The following is a 19,214-nucleotide window of genomic DNA, read 5'->3' as shown; positions in this document are numbered from 1 at the left end:
AGGGCAACAGTACGTGATATTTTCATTACTTTATAACACTTTAATTGTTTAATGTTACGTTTCCTTTAAGATTATTTTCCCAACAGAGTTAAAACTAGAGGCTAAATAACATGTAACAGAATTAAATGACTTACCTAAAAAGGCCTCTGCTTTTATATTCTGACATGCCACACCTTCATAGTGTAGCGGGCAGTTACAAATACACTCTCCGTCGATCACCATGGCTTTTCCTCCATTTTGACAAGGTTGGCACTTGCAGACACTGTACTCATCAATGTATTCTTCAATGGCTCTCTCCAGATTTCGTGCCTTTGTTTGGGCACCTTTAATGTCAGTTGGAATAAGAGAATAAATAGGACTGGGCTGTAAGAGACAAAAACAACTGATCTCATGGGCACTTAAAATGTTACAAGAACACAACGTCAGAATCAGTGGCGTAACTTTGGATGCCAGGGCCCCGCTGCAAAAAATTTTCAGGGCCCCCTCTGCACAAAATAGTGGGAGAATTTCATGTATAATATCCCCAGGATTCATAGAAGGATGGCACGGTAGCGATTCCATGTATAAATACCCCAGAACTATATAAGGATGGCACAGTAGCAATTTCACATATAAATACCCTCGAATTATAGAAGGCCTGTAAAAATGGTGGTTGATCCCAATGTTATTAATAGGGAAAGGTAAATATATTTTATCCAGAAAAGGTGGCAACTCTACTCACAGCATAAAGACATACAGGAGAGAACATGGAAGGGGCTCCTGCTAGGGATGTAGCGAACTGTTCGCCGGCTAACTTGTTCGCGCAAACTTCGACCGTTCGCGTCCGCCGAATGTTCGCGAACGTCGCGCAACGTTTGCATTTTGCGTTCGCGTTCGGTTCAAATACAAATCGTTCGACCATTCGAATTCCTTGACCGCTAAAAATCGAACGATTTCCATTCGTTCGAACGATTGTAAGCATTCGATCCAATGGAAAGCATTCGATCGAATGCTTCGATCGTTCGATTCGAATGAAAATCGTTCGATCGAACGATTAAAATCCTTCGATCGTTCGAATCGAACGATTTTAGCGGGTGTTCGAAGTTCGAACACCAAATCGGCAGTTCGCTACATCCCTAGCCCCTGCACAGATTGCTCTATAGGGGCCCCAGTTTAAATCATTTGATCGTACCAGCTACAGTCTAGTTCAGTCTTGTTAGAATAAAGCCAAACTTATACCACCTAAGGGCTCCTCCCACTGACTCCCCCAGCATGCACTGCCACCCTAGCCTGCCCCTCCCAGCATGCATGGCCAGTCCATCCTACCAGCTCCCAGCATGCACTGCCACCCTATCCTACCTCCTCCCAGCATGCATTGCATGTCACACCGTGCGCCTCACAGATCCCGTGGAAACGCTGGTTGGAGTTGCACAGATGGCGCAGGCAGTATGACAAGCAGCTCAATGAACATGAGTGGCCCACACGGAAAGGGCACGGCAGTCCTAGCGCGGAAGGCACAGAGCCCCCAGGAAAGAGTTAGGACTATTTTACAGAATACATTATATAGACTTGACCATGTAAACTGCTCCAGTTATTAAAAATGTCCATTGTATGCAAGTTATTCTATTCACATTGTAAAAGAACATCCTAATGCTTGTGACAGCCCTATACTTCTCTTAATGTTAGTGATATGAAGGTCCAGTGCAGTAGAATTAGAGATTAGCCATAAATCCACCACTTGAAAAGTAAAATGCCTTACCTTCTTCTGCTTCACATAATTTCTGCAATATGGCGTTTAAAAGAAAAAAAAAGAAGAAAGAAATTATTCCATGTTCCTTCCTTGCAGCCTAGACGAGACTGTGGAGTCTTTACAAAGGGCTGCGCCTCTAAGGAGTGTAAAGTGTCTGTTGCACAGAAGTAGGGATGTAGCGAACGGCGGAAAAAATGTTCGCGAACATATTCGCGAACTTGCGTCCAAAAATGCGAACGGTTCGCGAACGTTGCGAACCCCATAGACTTCAATGGGAAGGCGAATTTTAAAAGCTAGAAAAGACATTTCTGGCCAGAAAAATGATTTTAAAGTTGTTTAAAGGGTGCAACGACCTGGACAGTGGCATGCCAGAGGGGGATCAAGGGCAAAAATGTATCTGAAAAATACATTGTTGACACAGCGCTGCCTTTTGTGCTGTAAAGGGCAGAAATCACACTACGTCACTCAGGTGATGTTTCTGGACAGGGAAAGTGAAAAAGCTCACACAGCTAGGTGGCACTTGGTTAAAGACTGGGCAAACAATGCCTGCAAGGGAAACGTATACATTAGTGGATACTGCTGCTGTAAAAACATCACTCAGGTGATGTTTACGGACACGGAATTATTATTGTTATTTAGACAGAATGTGAAAAAGCTCACACAGCTAGGTGGCACTTGCATACCTCCCAACTGTCCCTCTTTTGACCACTCAACCCCCTGTCCCTCTTTTGTACTGGAAAGTCCCTCTTTTCTCTGCACTGAACAGCCAGAAAAAAAACAGTTTCTAACTTAATTAGCTTTTGGCAGGGAGCTCAGAACAGCTAACAGGTGCAAATAAGATACTTTGTAACAATTTTGACTCTGGTTGGTGCTGGTAGTGGTGAACTACTAGGAGGAGCAGCACACCAGTCCCACTCCCCAACACAGCTAGACTAATAGCACTGGGCTCTTACAGTAGCAAAGTAAAAAAAACAAAAAAGAAAATAAAAGCAGTCCTTACAAGGACTATTGGGTTACAGGCAGCAGTCAGCAGATGAGATCAGAAGCAGTGCCCACAGCAGCTACATACAGAGCACTGCAGTAGAAGGTAGATTACTAGCCAGCAAAGCTACCTAACCTAAAATGTCCCTCAAATCCCTGCAGAGTTCTGTCCCTACAATACAGAGCAGTATCAAGTAGATTACTAGCCAGCAAAGTTACTATCAACTGTCCCTCAAATCACTAAACAGCTCTCTCCCTACACTAGCTCTTCCAAGCACACACAGGCAGAATGAAAAAACGCTGCAGGGCTTCAGTTTATATATGGAAGGGGAGTGGTCCAGGGGGTGTGGGGGTGGTCCAGGAGGGAGAGCTTCCTGATTGGCTGCCATGTATCTGCTGGTCTGGGGTGAGAGGGCAAAAATAAGCGCCAGCTAAGGCGAACCCAAATTGGCGAACGTCGCGCGACGTTCGCGAACATTCGGCGGACGCGAACAGTTGATGTTCGCGCGAATTAGTTCGCGGGCGAACAGTCCGCGACATCCCTACACAGAAGGAAAGGGGGGGGCACGCGATTCAATGCTCAACAGAGGCAGCTCCCTCACACATCAGCAGGGAAGAATGCTATATTATGCTAAGTACTAGCCGCCCAGCAGCAAGACAAACTGGGAAATGAAGTTCCCTATGCGATATTTTATCAGGCTGGAGGAACAGGGAGGAACTTCCAGGCACCCCGTGTGATACTTACATGAACAGCTCTGCTCGGGGCTGTGTGTAAAATTAAAGTGACGCGCCAACCAAAACGTATTTAATGATTGGCCAAAGGCGGCAGTCTGCCTCTGCGCGTTGAAAGCAAGTTTGTCTGGCTGGTACTGCTGCGCTGCGCATACTACTGAGGAAGCAGGCCCCACCGGGCCCCCTGTACCGGTCTGCTTCCTCGGTAGTTACGCCACTGAGTGTAGCTCCTGTAATAGAGAGAGTGAGGCTAGTGAGAAAGAGCAGCTCAAGCTCCAACTAGGAGGATAGAAGGGAGTAGCTCTCCCCCAGGCTTTGCTTTGCCTGTAGTGAAGGGACTGCAGTAGTGATGAGGGAATCAGGCTATGGTGTAACCCTGTTCCAAGTCTGCTGTGGGGGTCCAAGCCACACCAGGTACTGAAATCCGGGAAGGTGATCTCTCAACTCCTTTGGGCTATGCCTAGTGTGGTGTGTCTATATGCTGTCTCTGCTACACCTGTGAATGTACTTGGAGATGTTCTGTGGCTACCTCTTGTTTGAGTATTACAATCCCTGTGGCATTTTGTTTTAAATAAATCCTGTTCTACTGTTTTGCAAAGAACCCCTGGCGTCCAACTCTATTTTTGAGTATTTTTGGCAGTAGTAAGTTGTAGTTCAACAACATCAGCACTTGTTTTTCCATTTTTGCGATAGCCCATCCTGGTGAAAGAGGGTTGTGTGTAGCCAATGCTCTATCACACTAGTGTGTATTTGACTAAATAACAGCCAAATATGTGCTACAGTTATTTGCCTCTTTCCAGCTTTCAAATGGGGGGGTCACAAAAACGAATGCTCTGTAAGGCTACAAATGTATTGTTATTGCTACTTTGTATTACTCATCTTTCTTTTCAGGCCCTCTCCTATTCATATTCCAGTATTCATGCATGGTTCTTAGGCTAATTTGATCCCTTGCAACCAAATTGCTGAACTTGCAAACTGGAGAACTGCTGAATAAAAAGCTAAATAATTTAAAAACCACAAATAATAAAAAATGACAACCAATTGCAAATTGTCTCAGAATATCACTCTCTATATCATACTAAAAGTTAATTTAATGGTGAACAACCCCTTTAAGACCTACTCTACTGATTGTTAGGTAGGCAGGAGAGTCATCCAAATGGGTGGCCAAATAGCATTGATTAACTTGGGCAAGTCAATGTCCTGAACAATCTGATCTGCATCTGCCATTGCCCCATACAATTGCCAAGAAGAAGCCTCAGGATATAAGAAGTTCAGTTTGGGCAGTTGGACTGTGATCCAACAGAACTACAGGATCATCATTGGAAATTTACCCGAAAAGCCCCATTTATAACAAAAAGGAAGGATAGTAAAGTCAGAAAAAACAACAGTAGTGATGGGCGAATAAATTGGCCTGGCACAAATCGGAGGCGTTTTTAAGCGTTTTGCCACTGGCAAATAAATTTGCGAATCTCCCGTGAAAATTCGTCGGCATCAAAAAATTCTGGACGCTCATCTGAAAAGTTGCTTGCGTCAAAATCACCGCATGTCAACACTATTCGGACACCCATTGACTTTAACGCCAGCGTCAAAATTGACGTGATGGACTTTTTCGTCTATTTGCGATTTTCAGGTTTTTTTCGTGAACCTTTCCGATTTTCACGATTTTTCTGTGATTTTTTTTGCCATTTCGCAAATTCACAAATTTTTCGGTGAAGTGAAACGGGAGAAATTTGCCCATCAATAATCAACAGTCAAAATCAGGCAAAATGCCCAACCACATCTGCTATTGTATAGCCCTTTTAAGGCCCATGTTAGTGTGATGGTGCAGTGGTTAGTGTTACATGCCTCTGTGCATACCAGCTGTGTGATAAAAACATGTCGTAAAAATACACAATAAGGTTAAACAATAAAACATTAAGGTTAACTGTCACCTGATGAAATTTGCTATATTGTTTATGTGCTTGATGGGGACCTTAAATTATGTCATCCATTGGGGCTGTGAGATATATATATATATATATATATATATATATATATAATTTTATTACCACATTAAAAACATAAATATACTTACCGTATATACTCGAGTATAAGCCGAGTTTTTCAGCCCCCAAAATATGCTGAAAAACTGTACCTCGGCTTATACTCGGGTCAAGCGCATAAATGGTCTAAGAATAGTCGCCGGCGCCTAAGAATAGTCGCCGGCATCCAAGAATAGTCGCCGGCGTCGAAGAATAGTCTCCAAGAATATTCGCCGGCGTCCAAGAATGGTCGCCGCCATCCAAAAACCAGACGCCGGCACCTCCAATGGGAGCAGAAACCCTCAATTTTTTGATTGAAACTTACCAGAAGCTGCTGCATTTCTCACCCTCGGCTTATACTCGAGTCAATACGCTTTCCCAGTTTTTGGAGGTAAAATTAGGTACCTCGGCTTATACTCGAGTATATAGGGTACATTTTTTTTATAAAAAGATCAGAACAAGGATTCTCATCTACCATCCTTGTTACATATTGTGTGACTCCCTGTGCCTTGAGATCCCTTATTATATTCTCGTTTTTTATGTATTTGAATTTTGTGTATCATATGCAGGTTTAATGTTTTCTAGTGGACTAAAGAAATGGGGGGTCCCTTACTAAACAATGTTAGGCAGTGGTCACACTGGACTACTATTCCCTCAGTACCCGGGTACTTTGGTGTTTATATTAGATCTCATGTGTCACTGATCTTCAGCGTCAGACTGGGCCGGTGGGACGCCGGGAAAAAACCTGGTGGGCCCCATCGGCCCAGACCCACTCCACAGAGCCTGACCTTCTCCCCTCCGCTCCTGACCTCCGCCCTCCCGCCTGATTGCATAAAGATGACAAGTAGGTAAGCACCTGCAAGGGAGGCGGGAGAGGGATTTGCGACTGGGAAGGGGGGTCCTTGGGAGGGTGTGGGGGCCCTTATCAGGGTCGGACTGGGGGGCCCGGGGCCCACCGGGACTACTGTCCAGGGCCCCTTCCGACCCGCCCCCCAACCCCTACTGCGACGCGCTGAGCGCGCGCACACAAAGGCGCCGCTTGGCGCACCAGCGTGAAGGCGCCTGGCGCATGCGCAGAAGGCGCTGCGCTGATCGGCGCTGCGGGAGTGCGGGAGGGAAACTTTTTAAAAGATATCTGGAGAGGTGTCTGGCCCGGCGGGGGCCCATTAAGGGTCGGGGCCCACCGGGTATTTTCCCGGTGTCCCGCCGGGCCAGTCCGACACTGGCCCTTATGTAGCAGCCCCGGTGGGCCCTGACCCCACCCCAGTCCAACTCTGCTGATATTTTTGTAATAATACGGGGATTCATCCAGTTTCCAGTTTGTAGCTATTGCTTAAATACCCGGAGGAGCTCCCACTCAATTTTCTAGTATTATCAGGTTGCTGACTTATATATATAATTCATAGTGATGGGTGAATTTGTTCGCCAGGCATGCATTTGCGGAAAATTTTCCGCATTTTGCCACCTGCGAATGTTTTAGCGAAAATGCTAAAAATGAGGCACAACAAAAACAAATTGTCACTTGTCAAAATTATTTTGACACTCGTTGACTTCAATGCGTTTCGCAAATTTTCAGGCACAGATTCGCCCATCACTAATTATTAGTGCACTCTTTGGTGATGATTGGTATATATATATTTTATGTTGTGAACGACCAGCAAGTAAAGGATGGTAACAAGAATAGCAATACCTCTAGCTGGCTGGATATATGTTTCATTGCTTTCTCTAGGGCATATCGTTTATAATGGCACATATTATGCAATAAAAAATTATTTCTTGTCAGCTACAAACAGCAGCCACCATGAGCTGAAATCTTCATGTGTGACCTGCACGTTATAAACAATAGATGTATCAATTCATTACCTGAAAAATCACATTTAAAATCATTTCCACACATAGTAACACAATAACATAGTAAGTTAGGCTGACAAAAGACACACGTCCATCAACTTCAACCTTTTTTTTTTTTTTTATATCTGCCTAACTGCCAGTTGATCCAAAGGAAGGCAAAAAAAAAACATCTGAAGCCTCACCAATTTACCTCAGAGGGGGAAAAAATTCCTTCCTGACTAGTCCCTGGATCAACTTGTACTATGAGCTATCTTCCATAACCCTGTATTCCCTGACTTGCTAAACACCATCCAACCCCTTCTTATACCTATCTAATGTATCAGCCTGTACCACTGATTCAGGGAGACAATTCCACATCTTCACAGCTCTCACTGTAGAAAACCCCTTCCGAATATTTAGGCGGAACCTCTTTTCTTCTAAACGGAATGTGTGACCTTGTGTCAGCTGGAAAGACCTACTGGTAAATAAAGCATTAGAGATATTATTATACGATCCCCTTATATATTTATAAATAGTTATCATATCACCCCTTAAGCGCCTCTTCTCCAGCGTGAACATCTCCAATTTGGCCAGTCTTTCCTCATAGCTAAGATTTTCAATACCTTTCACCAGCTTAGTTGCCCTTCTCTGTACTCTCTATAATACAATAATGTTCTGTTTGAGTGATGGAGACCAAAACTGTACAGCATATTCTAGATGGGGCCTTACCAGTGCTCTATACAGTGGAAGAATGACCCCCTCCTCCCTTGACTCTATGCCCCTTTTAATACAGCTCAAGACCTTATTTGCCCTTGATGCTGCTGATTGGCATTGCTTGCTACAGCCAAGTTTATCATCTACAAGGACTCCAAGGTCCTTTTCCATAATGGATTTGCCTAGTGCAGTCCCATTAAGGGTATAAGTGGATATTCTTACATCCCAGGTGCATGACTTTACATTTATCAACATTGAATCTCATTTGCCACTTAGCTGCCCAGATTGCCAGTTTGTCAAGATCAACCTCTACTGCCCCCCCACTGTCCAGCATCTTACTTACCTCATCATAAAAAGCAATCAAATTTGTCTGACATGACCTATCCTTCATTATGATTGCTGCTCATAATGCCATTGCCTAGGACACATTTTTTAATGTGATCCCTTAACAAGCCTTCAAATACTTTGCCCACCACAGATGTCAAGCTTACTGGCCTATAATTGCCAGGCTGAGATCATAATCCCTTTTTAAATATTGGAATAACATCAGCTTTTCTCCAATCCATAGGCACCATACCAGATGAAAGTGAATCTGAGAAAATCAGAAATAGGGGCTGGTCTAAAACTGAACTAAGCTCTCTTAGAACCCGGGGGTGTATGCCATCAGGCCCTGGAGCCTTGTTACATTAATTTGTATTAAAGCTTTATGAATCATATCCTGAGTCAGCCACTGACTAGATTGAGCTGAACCATTAGTGCAGCTATAAAGAGATCCTGGAAACTCAGACTCCTCTATTGTATACACTGACGAAAAGAACTGATTTAACATATTTGCCTTTTCTGTATCTGTTACCAGGGCCGGATTTACATTGCAGGCGCCCCTAGGCCCACTGCCGTTCGTCACCCCTGTCCCCTCCCCTTTATTCGTGCAAATTTTCATGGAAATTGTATCTCCAGCGCTTCCCCAGTGTTTTTCAACCAATGTGGGTGTGGTTGGGCAACATGCCGCCCCCATAAAATCTTGCCACCCTAGGCCCGGGCCTAGGTGGCCTTTCCACAAATCCGGCCCTGTCTGTTACAACCATACTGGTACCATTATTTAATGAAGCAACACTCTCAACCTGCATCTTTTTACTATTAATATATTTAAAAAACTTTTTAGGGTTAGTTTTCACCTCTATCACAATTAACTCTTCATTTCCTTTCTTTGCCTTCCAGATTGCTGATTTACAACATTTATTACAGTGTTTATATTCATTAAATGCAGCTTCTGTCCCCTATTAACTTATTTAATTCTATATTAAGCCACATAGGATGATTCTTAGAGCTTCTACATTTACTTCTTAAGGGAATAAATTGAGAACAGTAATGATTTAATATCATTTTAAATGACAACCATTTCTGTTCTGTGTTTTTAGCTGAAAACCTAATGCCCCAATCCATGCTCTGTAGGGCAGCCCTCAAGGCACTACAATTAGCTTTAGCAAAATTCATGGTTTCCCCCCCCCCAGTATATTTTTGTTTTTTTCACCAGACATTAAATGATATAACATTATGGTCACTATTACCCAGGGGTTCAATGACTTGCACATTTGCTATAAGTTCTGGGTCATTAGAGATCACTAGATCCAGAATAGCATTTTTTCTGGTTGGCTCCTCAACAACCTGTGCCATAAAATTGTCATGCAACAAGTTTATAAATTTGTTCCCGTTAACTGATCTGGCAGTACTGTTGCTCCAGTCAATATCTGGGTAATTAAAATCTCCCATTATCATTACTTTACCTAAACTAGCAGCCTTTTCTATTTGCATGAGGAGCTTTGCCTCCTCCTCCTCACTTACATTAGGGGGTCTATAGCATACTCCTACAATTAATTTGGATTCTTTACAATTGGTGAAGAACTCCACCCATAAGACTTCTGTCCCCTTATTTTCTGACATAACCTCCTCCTTTATATAAGCTTTTAAATCCTGCCTAACAAACAGACATACCCCTCCTCCTTTTCTATTGCCTCTGTCCCTCCGAAACAAACTATAGCCACTGATATTTACTGCCCAGTCATGTGACTCATTCAGCCATGTTTTAGCCACACCAATCACATCATATTTTCCCACCAGCACCACCACCTCCAGCTCTCCCATTTTACCAGTCAGACATTTTTGCATTTGCAAATATGCATTTAATACTGGTACCATATTGAACATATGACATGTGGTCCTCCCTATCCTTAACAGTATCCCCAGCCAAATCTCCTCCCCCATTTTCCCTTTCTTTGCCCACTATCTCATTTAACTTGTCTTCCACTGAATCTTTTACTGAACCCTCCCCCCCACACCTAGTTTACAATCTCCTCCAACCCTCTAGCCATCTTCTCTCCCAAAACAGCTGCACCATCATCATTGAGGTGCAGTCCAACCCTAACAAAGAGCCTGTAGCCGACTGAGAAATCAGCCCAGTTCTCCAAAAACCCAAAACCCTCCTCCCTACACCAATCTCTCAGCCACGCATTAATCTCCCTGCGCTCCCGCTGTCTCCTTAGTGTTGCTCATGGCTCAGGTAATATCTCTGAGAAAATTAACTTGGAAGTCCTCGTCCTCAACTTTACACCTACGTTTTTAAAATCGTTCTTGAGGACTTCACCACCTCCTCTAACTTTGTCATCTAACAAAATGGGTTTTACTATACAATCTTCATCAGGAATGCAACTCTGGCTGTCACCCAGGACATCCGCACAGGGTGCCCCTCCATACTGACCGAAGTGCTCCACACTCCTAGACCGATACTAGAAGGGAAATAAAAATTCTAAGGAGCCAATTTGAACAAAATGTTCCCAACACTGTCATCACATTGTACATTCATAATTAACATATTTCTTATTTATCATAATATATATTGCGTATTCATATATAAACATGGTAGCAGTTAATTTTTGTATGGAAAAATACAATTTTGCATATTTGTTTTATAGAAATAATGAAATAAATATTTACCCTATGATTGGTGCAAGGGTCGCACCGGCTCCAATTGCCCCAAGGGCTTAGCTGGCAGTCAATAGACGCTGGGGCATTCACTTCTCTCTGAAACCACTTGGGGTTCTGTGAAAAACTACAAAAATATTTGGGATTTTTTTTGAGATGCCTGGCTTCTAGTGCAATTTCAAACTAAAGAAGGAAAATAAAAGAGGTACGGAAATGGGATCCATTATCTTGAAGCCCTTTATCCAGAAAGGTCCAAATTATGGAAATGCCATCTCCCATAGACTCCATTTTAATCAAATAATTCAGATTTTTGATTTCCCTTTTCACTGTAATAATAAAACAGCACTTTACACTTGATCCAAAATAAGATATAATTAATCCTTATTGGAGGCAAAACACTGAGCACTTACCTTGGCTCCCCGGAGACAAATGCACAGAACGCAGTTAGTCCCAGCATTAGGTATATGTTGGCCATGTTGCTTGCTCAAGGCTCTGGGGCAGAGTACTTGCTAAGCTTTTGGCAGACTTATATATACTGGATCCTTTGTCATTCATTAACAGCACACAAAAGAATGTGGAGTAACCAAAACCAATGAGATTACATGTTTTGGCTTCAATTGCCTGGAGGTTTTAAAACACTGATCCTCTGTACAAGAAATGCCTCCATTGCACAGATTTACATTCCCTGTTATATAGAAAAGTGTCCAAGCCATACCTCCCAACTGTCCCGTTTTTAGAGGGACAGTCCCTCTTGACAGCTCAACCCACAATCCCTCATTTGTAATGGAAAGTCCCTTATTTCTCTGCACCGAACAGCCAGAAAAAGAAACAACATTTCTAACTTAATTGGCTTTTGGCAGAGAGCCCAGAACAGCCACAACAGAAGATGATATATTTGTAACAAATCAAATGTATCTAGATAAGCAATCTAGATAAGCAAATAAGTACCGTATATACTCGAGTATAAGCCGATCCGAGTATAAGCCGAGGTACCTAATTTTACCTACGAACACTGGGAAAACTTATTGACTCTAGTATAAGCCTAGACACAACTACAGCCCTGTCTCCCAGCAGCGCACCTTCCGCCAAAGAGACTCCCCCAGCGATCGACCGGACTTCTTTGCAAAGTTGATTGTGACAGAGAATTGTGCAGAGAGTGCTGTGTGTCATAAAACCATCACTGATCTTTCGTATAACCAACAGATGGCGCTGTGTGATATTGCCATCACTGTTAATCCTTTATTCAACCAACAGATGGCGCTGTGTGATATTGCAGTTACTGTTATTCTTTGATACAACCAACAGATGGCGCTGTGTGATATTGCAGTCACTGTTATTCTTTGATATAACCAACAGATGGCGCTGTGTGATATTGCAGTAACTGTTATTCTTTGATACAACCAACAGATGGCGCTGTGTGATATTGCAGTAACTGTTATTCTTTGATATAACCAACAAAGGGCGCTGTGTGATATTGCAGTCACTGTTATTCTTTGATATAACCAACAGAGGGCGCACTGTTATTCTTTCATAAAACCAACAGAGGGCATTGTGGGATATTGCAGTCTCTCCCCAAGTGAACTGTTGGTATAGGAATGATTAAAAGTGACTGCAATCTCAGCTACTCGGCCCGCTGACCCGAGTATAAGCCGAGGTAGACTTTTTCAGCACATTTTGGATTCTGAAAAACTCGGCTTATACTCGAGTATATACGGTAATTGTAACAATATAAAATAACAGGTCCCTTTGGAAAAGTTAGACGCACAGCTTAAAGGGCAATTTGCCTTCATTAGCAAAACTGTAATAACTGAAAAAAAACAGAGAAATACGTTTAAACTTTTATAACCTGCGGAATTTTGTAAAATGAACATGGTAATTAGAGAGTGAATCCACAAAAATGAGCGGCAACTTTTTTGTCCCTCTTTTTATTTCTATTACCTACTCCCCTTGCCTTCCAGTAAAATCTAGAGACTTCAGTTCTCAGTCTCTTTATTGGAGTGTGGGGAGGTTTAGCTGCATGTTGAACTACACACTGCCCCAGGGTAGTATGTAGGGAGGACAGAACAGTGAAACAGCGCTGCCTTATCGGCAGGATAAACTATAACTTACTGCAAGCAGTGACACAGCGACTACCATGCAGGTAAATCAAACTATAACTCACTGCAATCAGCGAAACAGTGGCTGCCAAGCAGGTAGATGAACTGTTATTCACTGCAAGCAGTGACACAGTGGCTACCAAGCTGGTAGACTGAACTATAACTCACTGCATGCACAGTAAAACAGCAGCTGCCACACAAGGGATTACACCGCAAGCAAGACAACATAATATTATAGTGATTCAGATACAGCAACTGCTATCAAGTCATTGCAGCACAGCAAGCCACGGCAGCTAAAGCAGGCAAAGGCTTATCCAGTGTCACATAATGTCACAGAAAAATACATCTTCACTAATAACCAGATCCCAGGTTTCAGGCTCCTCTCAACGCTCATCTGTTACTAATGCAGCTGCCATTGCCCACGCAAAAGCAGCAAAGACCCATGACACCATTGCAGAGAGGGAAATGGAGGCAAAAGAAAAGAAAGCACTCCTAGAATCAGAAAGGGAAGCAGAGAATGCACAGCTAGCAGTAGAGGTAAAAGCGGAAAGTGTTCGCTTAGAAGCCTCCTTAGAAAAACGGGCCATAGAAAGTGAAGCTACAGCAGCCATAGCAGAAGCTCTAGAGATGATTGTGTACAGTGAAAGACACAGTAAGGTGCCTGATCTTGAGACTGAATCTCACAACCCACAATGCACTAGAGAGCACGTCTACCAGCACTCTGAGCAGGACAGCGATTCTCTTTCAGCACAACAACCAGGCCAAGATGCTGCCCCTGAGCCAGACCAAGGATGCCATACACCTCCAAAAGCCTTCAGCAAGCTGCAATTGCATCAAAGAGACCACGCTGAGCAAAGCAATCCCGCTTACAGCACCCATTTCATTCAGGTACCCAAGCCTAGGGTTAACCCAACACCAGCTTTCTGTGCTATGTTAAAGTGGTATGTCACAGACCAGCCTAAAAGAGAACCTCCAGACAGGTATGATTACGCTACACCTTCTCAATATTACACTCATCCACTCACTTGCCCTGGTACTAACCAGGTCACAATGGACTTTGCCAAGTTCTTTGCACGCTGCGAGCTAGTCACGAAAGGACTTGAAAAGTTTAATGACTGCCCAGAAGGCTTCAGAGCCTGGCGATCCTCCATTCAAAACACACATGGGCGAATCTCTCACATTTCACTTTGCTGAAAAATTTGCGAAACGGCGAGAAATGCGCGAAATCGGAAAGTTCACGAAAAAATCGTGAAATTCGAACGTTTTCACGAAAAAATAGTCATTTGAATGTTTTCACTAAAAAAATCTAGCAATTAGAACGTTTTCACAAAAAAAATTAGCAATTCGAACATTTTTACCAAAAAATCGAGTAATTAGAACGTTTTCACAGAAAAATCATGAAAACCGGAAATTGACGCCGCATATTCATGCCAGACAAATTTATTCACCTATCACTAATTTAGAACTATCTTACAGCGAAGAAATAGACCTCCTAATCAAATACCTAGGTACTGAGTCTGCAGAGCATGCCAAAAGGATCAGGGTGATCAACATAAACCACCCAGAGACTGGTCTAAGAATGAACTGGCACAGACTTAATGAGTGCTATGGCAAAAAATTTGCCGTGGGCGAAATGGCCGTCAAAAATTTTTGACATGCGCCAACATTTTTTTGACACACAACGCCATACAAGTCTATGGGCGTCATTTTGGCGGTGAAACAAGGCAAAAAAAAATGCACCCATCCCTACTCAGCAGAGGTAGTAGAAAATAACACTTTTCAAAAGAATTGTTTCCCTAAAATATCTAATAAAGGCTACCAAAAATTTAGGGAACTACAGGTAGCCAAAGCCAAAGGGGACTTACTGGGGCTTGCATTCCTTGACACAGCCAGAGGTGCAAAAATTGCCCTACAACTTACAAAAGCAGTGGACGGCACATGGGTCAAAATTCAAAGAAGTGCACAATGTCCCATTTCCTCCCTTCACTGAATTCATGGACTTTGTATATCAACAAGCCAAGATGAGAAATTACCCCAGTTTTGATTTCACTTTGCCACATGCCATCCCTTCAGTACCTAATACTCACAAAGCAGCAGTAACAGTACACAAAACTAATGCTTCCTCTTTAAAATTCTGTTCACAGATCTGCAGAACCTTTTCACAAGGAGACAAGGAACAAAGACCCTGGTAAGCAGTGTCCTTTACACCAAAAGCCTCACCCTCTTCTGATATGCAGAGCCTGCAGAGAGAAGTCCATAGAGGACCGCAAAGCCTACCTAAAGGAAGGCAACATCTGCTACAAGTGCTGCTCATCTACACCCCATCTTGCCAAGGACTGTAAGGTCAGTGTAAAATGCATAGCATGTGACAGCACACATCACAACACAGCTTTACAACCTGGGCCAGCCCCATGGACTGTACCTTACACCAAGGCATGGTGGAGAGGAAGATAACACTGCCACAAACACACTAGAGATCACTTGTACAGAAGTCTGCAAAGGAACCACTGATGGCAGATCAGGCTCCAAAATTTGCTTAGCCAGAGTGTACCTGACAGGCCAAACACATAAAGGCATTAAGCTCTATGTAATCCTGGATGATCAGAGCAACAGATCATTAGCCTGCCCAGCATTCTTTGATGCATTTAATGTCAAGGGCCCAACCACTCCTTACTATCTAAAAACATGTGCAGGCGTTATTGAGACAGCAGGGAGAAGGGCATCCGGCTACAGAGTAGAGTCCATAGAAGGAAAGGTATGCCTACCCTGGCTTCTGTGGGACTTAAAGTCTGATACCTTTGCCTTCCAAGTAAACAGGGAAGAAAAAGCCTTCACCGCAGAGGTGTTCTGTCCACAATAAATAGCCTGTATGATCCTTTAGGATTCGCTGCTCCTGTCACCATACAAGGTAAAGCACTTTTAAGAGACTTAACCCTTGAAACATCTGATTGGGACACCCCACTGGCTCCTGACAAAAAGAATTTGTGGGCAGAATGGAGAATTTCTCAAACAACTCTTTCCAACCTTTGTGTTACACGCCCTTATGCTCCGGTACCTTCTACAGAGGTACAAAGCCATAAACTTTGTGTGTTCTCTGATGCTTCTGTCAAAGCCATAGCTGTTGTTGCATACCTCACGACTGTGGACATCTATGGACAGTGTCACAATGGGTTTGTTATGGGTAAGGCAAAACTGGCACCAATTCCTGAACACACTATACCCAGACTAGAACTCTGTGCTGTGGTTCTAGCCAGTGTAGGACTGGCCCACCGGGATACCAGGAAAACTCCCGGTGGGCCCAGGTGTCAGTGGGCCCTCCTGCTTCTAAACATTTGGCCAATTTCATGGTCATTGCCTATTTCTATGACAATAAAGAGGCTAAATAGATGGAATAACAGGTTATAATATGTAAAGAAAAGAGAATAGGAGAATAGAGGTTGAGTCAGGAGAGGAAGAAAATAATACTTAGAGTGGGCCCCTGGTCTAAAGGTTTTTGGGTGGGCCCCTGGTGTCCCAGTCCGACACTGGTTCTAGCTATGGAACTAGCTGAGATTATCACAACTGAGACAGGTAAAGAGCTCATAGAGACTGTATTCTATACAGACAGCAAGGTAGTCTTGGGCTACATCTATCACGAAACCAGGTGGTTCTATGTTTACATCAGTAAATCAAAATCAACTGATCCACATGTTCAGAACAGTGGCACTATGTACCCACTGACTACAACCCTGCAGACCATGCAACCAGAGCTGTTGCTGCAAGTAAGTTTAAAGACACATTTTGGCTCACAGGACAAGCATTCTTGTGCATCATAAGAAACAAACCTGTCCCTAAGGAAGCTTCACTCATTCCTTGACCAAACTGGCCTATTGAAAGTAGGAGGCCGCCTTGCAAACACCTTCTGGGACAGATGGAGAAAGCAATACATCTCCACTTTGCAGCCACTTTGCAAATGGCAAACTGCAAAACCAAACCTCAAATCTGGTGATGTTGTTCTTGTGAAAGACAATCACATCACAATCACAGAGAAATGAATAGCCCTTAGGTCACCAAAACATTTCCAAGTGAGGATGGAAGAGTCCTCAAGGTTGAGGTCAAAACCTCCAAACAAGGAGAAACAAAATGATTCCTCAGACCAGTTTCTGAACTGACTTTACTTATCACCTGAGGAATAAAGTGGTGGCATCTATAGATACCAGACAGGGAGTGTCATGTCTCCAGCATAAGCTGTTATCATGCCGTTATATTTCATTGCTCCTTTAACAAACTCCCTCCACTGGATGCTTGCTGTAATTGCGCAAGGCCAACTCCTGTATTTATTCAGCACCTCCACATGGTTAATGGCAGAACTGCATTTGGAATTATCCGGCTACCGTAGTTTACCATGTGACCCAGCACAGTGCCTTGTGGGAGCTAAGACTCCATTTTACAGTCCATGCTTTGGAAGAAGCACAGTTTCATCTCCTCCTCACAGTAGCATCGCTGGTAAGCAAATAAACTCAAAGTTGCACCAACAAACTGGCCCAGGGTAATACGTAGGGAGGACAGAACATATATAATACAAATGTCTTGAACTTACCAGCCAATATAATATTGCATACCTCCCAACTGTCCCTTTTTCAGAGGGACAGTCCCTCTTTTGACAGCTCAACCCGCAGTCCCTCATTTGTACTGGAAAGTCCCTCTTTTCTCTGCACTGAACAGCCAGAAAAAGAAACAAAGTTTCTCACTTAATTGGTTTTTAGCAGAGAACCCAGAACAGCTAACTGGTGCAAATAAGATACTTTGTAACAATTTTGAGACACAAAAACACAGTTTAGATAAGGAGAAATATTTTCAAACTTTCATAACCTGCCAAATTTTGTAAAACAAACATGGTAATTAGGGGGTGTGGCCACAGAAAGGGGTGTGGTCAAAAATTGCTTCCATTTTTACTTCCAAAATGTTGGGAGGTAGGATATTGCCCATATAGGAAATCACAATTTAATAAAGCCAAAGGAAGGGTAATGTGATTTGCCTGGGCCCAAAGCAACATTAAATTCTGAATCCCTTCCCCACAGGCAGGGGAACAATGTGGCTTCCTACTAGATTTTTTCCCCAGTTAATTGTTTTTTTTCATTTATAACTAATAATATTTCCATTGGCTGAGGGTACTTGCAGCACATGGGGAAGACTAGAGTTTATTATATAGAGTTCAAACAGTGCAGAATTGTATGAATCTCCTCCCACAGCCTAGATGGAGACAGTTCCCATGTACCATGCCTCCCCCCAGAAATTGTTTTATATTATAATAAAAGCAATATTGAATGTGGCTAATTGCTGTGAATAAGTTGCTGATATTGCGAGAGTATTTTTCTGCTCTTAAGAGTATCTTCTGCCGTGATATGTTTGCTATTCCATTGCAAAATGAACTGTGGATTAAGAATTTGACCCTTAAGTCAAACAAACATATTTGCACAGGTTTGTTAACTATGATAAGAGGAATTGGCCACTAAATAAATTGGCCAAAAATAACGTGAATTTAAATCCTTTTTTTAAAGAAAAATTTATGAAATGGACCCTGGTGAATGCATTGAATTTGAGGATTTCTGCAATTTCTTGACTTTATATAACCACAATGGACAATCTTCTGTGTTGCAGAAGGATCAGCCCGATATCGCCCACTTCAATGTGGTCATATCTGGGAGCGATCTGCTCATTTTGAGTGGATCTCTACGTCTATGACCTCCTTTAAGGTGGCCATACACAATGTCGTTTGGCGATGTCGCCCACCTTGAGGCCTATGGCCCAACGATCAGATCATAACAAAGGGTAACAGGCAGTCGGATCGCAGGACCACATCAAAGAACAGATGAGGCCGCGATCCAACGCTATTTTTAGTCCTGTTCCATCGACATCTACCCGGCCATACATTGATTGGGGAAGCCCATCGAAGGGCCCCATACACAGGCCAATAAGCTGCCGACTTGGTTTGTCGCCAGCTTTTTTCGGCCCGTGTATGGCCACCTTTATAAAGACATATAAGACCTATACCTACCCGTCCTATTCAAACTGACCTAACTGTAAGTGTAGTAACAAAGTTTCATTAGGCAGAAACAAACATAAGCAAAAATTTGCTATGAAAGGCTTGCG

At 43.1% G+C, this 19,214-nt stretch overlaps 1 protein-coding gene across 1 annotated transcript in view; it reads right to left on the bottom strand.

The window, feature by feature from the left end:
- Nucleotides 1-11,476, bottom strand: part of c9.L (complement C9 L homeolog) — a 52,370-nt gene extending 40,894 nt beyond the window's left edge. The window contains exon 1 of the mRNA XM_018263224.2: nt 11,397-11,476. Within this exon, the coding sequence (XP_018118713.1) occupies nt 11,397-11,461 (65 nt within the window). The 5' untranslated portion in view covers nt 11,462-11,476. The remainder of the gene's footprint in view (nt 1-11,396) is intronic.
- Nucleotides 11,477-19,214: the final 7,738 nt, after the last annotated feature.

The sequence above is a fragment of the Xenopus laevis genome, chromosome 1L (genome assembly GCF_017654675.1).
Source record: "Xenopus laevis strain J_2021 chromosome 1L, Xenopus_laevis_v10.1, whole genome shotgun sequence".
NCBI lineage: Eukaryota > Metazoa > Chordata > Amphibia > Anura > Pipidae > Xenopus > Xenopus laevis.
The sequence above is the reverse complement of the archived record's forward strand: the minus strand, read 5'-3'. Positions and strand labels throughout refer to the sequence as shown.